Here is a 4878-nt window from a genome sequence, read left to right as displayed (position 1 = left end):
ATTTAGCAGAGGGGGGTCATGACACTATTTAGCATTAAATCTTTGTCCTATATATTTCCACTAACTGTAGTGCCTGACATTCACAGATTGTACTTTGGTTAGCGCATCTAATGTACTCGGTAGACATTTGGGCTTTGAAAATCTAGTGTCCGTACAGAAGAAAATTAACCTGCCAACAAAAAATAAGAAAATAACACCGTTCTAGTACCAAAGGTGACCTTCTGTAGTATGCATTCCTATACCCTAGGATTTCTCATCAATCCTCAGCCATTTTATGTTACAAAATAATGAGCTGACAGACCATTAACTAGCAGCATGGGTTGACTAGACCTCATATACCTGCCAATGAAGTTTACAATTACAAATCACCATTTGTACTCCACTTTTTTCTTTAAACTATGGAAGCAAATACACAAAAATGTTTTTTTTTGGACGTTTTTGTTGTCAAAATCTACACCTATACTTGAAAGGGGAATTTCTCTTTTAATACGAATTTGAAAGTATCCCTGCATGTTTCTGCATAGCATTTACATTGTCAAAGAAATCTATATCCCATGAAAAACTGGCTTAGGTCATAAATCCATAGTCTGTGAATAAGAAATTCATATTCTTCTGCACATGTAAGTTGATAGAATTTATGGACCATGACTTAACTTCTAAGCTATTTAAGAGACTGAGATATATTAAAAGATTCAAAGCCTATAAAAAACCAATAGTCTTGTAAGCCATACAGGAATATTGACATAATCCATGGGTTATTCTACTCTGCACCAACTTTTAAAACAATACTATCAAATTTTGACTTGCACCTTTAATACACCGAAAGCACCATCGTGGGATACTGGTAACATAAAACTGGATTACCTCAGCTTGATCTAGGGCGGTATTTAAAACCCAGATGCTTGCCCTAAAAGCACTGTTTCTACAAGAGGTCCAGTGTGATTTTGGAGAGAGGTGGAAAATTGTCTTGAGGAAGTTAAAGGTCATATATTTCCATATAACTGGCGTTTATTCTACTGTACCACATATTACGTTCTAGCAGGTGGCCCAAAAGCTTCTAGGAGACACGTCACTTTCACTATGGGCGGGGAAGGGCAGGTGGGTGAGGAAACAGAGCTACCTGTACATTTGGAGGACTTGGATTGTTTCTCACCTCCTGCTTTTATAGGGCTCCTCATGCCTCGCCTTTTATGTCCCTCAGGCAACAGGATCAGTCATTTGTGTTACACAATGTTTGGCACTAGAATGGTATGGCATGTTTTGTTCGTGGTTTTCATACCTTCATACAGTCACAAGGAGCCATGAAATCCAAGTCTTGAAACTGATCTACATTACAGCCTGTTAGTAGATACTTTCCCCTTCAATTCCTAGGATGGTCCCTTCATAGTTCAAGATACTGAACCTTCATGCTTCATTTTTATTTTTGCAAAATCTATGTCTCATCATGATTATCATTTACTGTATATTCAATAATTGCAAATTATGCATTTATTTTGACTGGTGTTCATGTTCTGCATGGGATTTCTGTAAAATAACTCCCAATAACCTTTTTCTCTGACATTGGGTTGTAACTGTAATGCATATATTTAACTTCATATACAGAAAATAAGTCTTTTCATTAAAACTAGGGCTTTTAAAGTTATTACTTGCCAATTTTAATCCTAAATTTGTTTATTTCTGAAGTAGGAAATAAATGATTCCAATTGCGGGGTCTGTTTTCTGGCTGCAGAAGTCATTTACTTTTAAACAGTTTACTATTGGCTGAAACCAGACTTTTAAGAGTTACCTGTACTCTTCCCAGGTGCTGGAATACTTAGACATATTTTTTCCATGAATTTGCCTTCTGTTTTCATATTCTAAGCTTTTTACCAGAAGGCTTGAAATTCCCATCAAGCATTTGCTGTGCTTTGGTAGCAGCTAACAAACATGACTTAAGCATATCACCCCCTCCCTCCTGTTTGTGCTTTGATTTAATGGGATTTGTTTGTGGGTAATTTTGTTTCATAGTAAGTTGGTCACAAACCAACATCAACTAGTGGGACAAATGATAATCATGAAGATGAACAACCATGTAAAGTGTCCAGTTGTGACCGAAAACACCACAGCTTGCTGATCTACTTTAGTATAGTTATTGCCACAGCCCTTCTATGAACTCTTAGTTTGGACTGTAACATTGCAGCTCCCATACGATTTCTAAAATCTCATTTTGCATTTATTAGCTTTATAACGTGGTTTCATATTCCAGGCGCTCCTGAATGAGGGCATCGTCTTTATACTGTAGCCGGGGAGGAGCAGGGGAACATTCAAAAGCTAGGATTGCCTTCCGTAGGCTTCTGTCCAACACATGTCTCTCCCAGGCTGGGTACCTATTTCTAAACAGGTCAATTTTAATCACTGACTCTTCAATCCTTGGTGGCCGGGACGAGGGGGTAGAGGGGGCTGTAGGCCTCACCTGAAAGACAGGCACACAGCCATCCCTTTCTGCAAATTTCTGATCCCGGTCACTGGTCATACTCCGGTTGTTGGACATAGACCTTAGAGTGTTTGATGCCCCTTCTGGGGGCAAAGGGAAAGTGGCTATATGGTCCTCACAAGCACAGCTTGGTGACTGCCCAAACCTTGGTCCGTTGGGATGAAAGAAGGCATAGTACATCAGCATAAAAACAATTCCTGTTAAAAAGCTGCTGAACACCACACATAGCACCGGGATAGCAAATGCATTCAAGATCATGGGGGTCTTGTACAGGTACCAGAGTGCGCTCAAGGCGGTGTTTTCCAAAAGGATGACAAAATAATAAATGAAGAGCCTGCAACGTGTCCTTCCTTCCTTGACATTGAACCAACTAAAAATATAGATAATTCCAACAACCATATCAAACACAATCTCCTCCCACTTGGTGATGCAGAATTCTGTCTCACAGTGAACAATCCAGAACGTCATGATGCACCAATGCAGGACAATGAAGATCCCAAAGTAGAGCTGGAAAACTGATGCAAAGAGAGCAAATGTAATGACCCTGGCTGCAATAGTGAAGAAGTGCCAGCAAAACTGGATGATCACTGCCATGTAACTGATGGGTTTCTTGTCATCCCGGGAGTCACGGAGTGCTTTCTGGTAGGAGGCCAAAGCCCAGGCAAGGGACACAAGAGATGCTGCAGCAGTCAGACCTGCAAAAAAAAAAAAAGAAAAGAATAGGATACATTTACAAAGGCTTATTATTATTCAAGTCACAAATTGAAGCTTGAAAATTAATGAAAATATAACAATTATTTTTGTTGATTCTTCTGCTTCAAAAATTAAAGTCCATAGAAAAGTATAACATTTCCTAGTCATTCATTTTCTGTTTGATAAGAAAAATGTGATTAATCATCCTTATACATTATACCAAAACTATATGACAGAATGTATGCCATTTCTCTTTTTTACTCAGGTGTTTCATGGACAACCTCAGTCCTGAGGAATGTGAGCTAAGTCATGAGTTTATGCAAGAGGACAACATCGCATACCAAGAAGTGCCACGTTAGTCATCTTTTTACGTAATGGATTCCTAGTGGTGTTTTTTCTTCTAGCCGATTTCTATTTCTAGTCTGACAGATTCAATAATCTAACATTATATTGTGAAAATAATGAGATTAGTATTTAGTAAACTGGTGAGTGGAGAATGTATATCTTGGTAAAGCTAGCTGTATAATTTTAGCCTACTGTAACATACTATAAAATACCATAACAGATATTCAGTGGAACTTATCTGGATAAGTTTTCTGCTGAATATTATGCAGTTAAAGTTAACCAGATAAAATTATTCAAGTATATTCTCTGCTCATTGGGCTCTGAATACAAATACATTTTAAAGTATGGGTCCAGCAATAATACTCCAGTACCCCATCTCTCCTGCCCCCAAAGTATAAAAAATGTAGCAGGCTAAGCTGTGCTGATTCCCCCCATTCCCTGCCTTTCAAATGTGGTGTGGTAAATTTCTATTCTCATTTCTACCCTCAGACTCCCAAAAGTGCCCTGGAAGCCTAGTGGGAGGAAGAGATACTCCTACTGCTTCTTGCTGGGCTGAATAGTAAATAGTGATACAGCTGACAGGTACCGGCACTTAGTATTCATTTATTCACTTCACTCTGGGGTGTATAGACCAATCCCCATTCAGAACTCTGTATTGAAAAGGGATTGACCCAGTCCCTGTCAATGAATTCTGAATGGGGATTGGTCTCTTTGCTGGTCGGATAAAGTTATCTGGATAACTCAAGTCTGCCAAACAACTGTCCTAAAATTATCTGGATAACCAAGACAAGCCCAAGTCCCTCCCTCCTGCTCTCCAAAATATTAAAAAAAAAATTATGGTGGTCAGATCTGCCCCCTCAACCCTTAAGATGTGCAAATATGTAATAGCCGAGTGGCCCCTCCTGTTCTCCAAGATATAAAAAGAAATGTAGCTGGCTAGCTGCACTGATACCCTCCATCCCCTGTATTAAAAACGTAGTGTAGCAACTTTCTACTCCCATCCCATCTCTGACCCTCTCAAAGTGCTCCAGAAGCCCAACAGGAGAGGAAAAAGCTCTTGTCACCTAAATAATACTGGACTGAATAATTAGATTTAGATTTAATTGAATTAAATTCAAAAATGTAAAATTGCTGTTCTACAATTCACAGCAAAAGTAAGTGCCAGTACAACTCAATGGTACCAACACCTGGTTTTCACTTATTCACTTCTCTCTGGGGTGAACAGACCAAGCCCTGTTCAGAACTCAGTACTGAAGAGGGTTTGGCTCCTTTCCTGCCAATAAGTTATGAACAGGGATTGGTCTATTCACCCCAGACTGAAGTGAATAAATGCATACAAAGTGCCAGGACCTTAGTATTCAGCCCAG

At 39.2% G+C, this 4878-nt stretch overlaps 1 protein-coding gene across 1 annotated transcript; it reads right to left on the bottom strand.

Annotated features, from left to right (window-relative positions):
* Nucleotides 1-2045: 2045 nt before the first annotated feature.
* On the bottom strand, nt 2046-3529 carry LOC115083387 (XK-related protein 4). The gene is made up of 2 exons (XM_029587189.1): nt 3508-3529; nt 2046-3168 (listed from the first exon to the last, which is right to left on the bottom strand). The coding sequence occupies exons 1-2, from the start codon at nt 3527-3529 to the stop codon at nt 2222-2224; spliced, it is 969 nt and encodes a 322-aa protein (XP_029443049.1). The 3' UTR covers nt 2046-2221.
* Nucleotides 3530-4878: the final 1349 nt, after the last annotated feature.

Source organism: Rhinatrema bivittatum, chromosome 2 (assembly GCF_901001135.1).
Source record: "Rhinatrema bivittatum chromosome 2, aRhiBiv1.1, whole genome shotgun sequence".
NCBI classification, from domain to species: domain Eukaryota; kingdom Metazoa; phylum Chordata; class Amphibia; order Gymnophiona; family Rhinatrematidae; genus Rhinatrema; species Rhinatrema bivittatum.
This window is presented reverse-complemented; position numbering and strand designations above follow the sequence as displayed.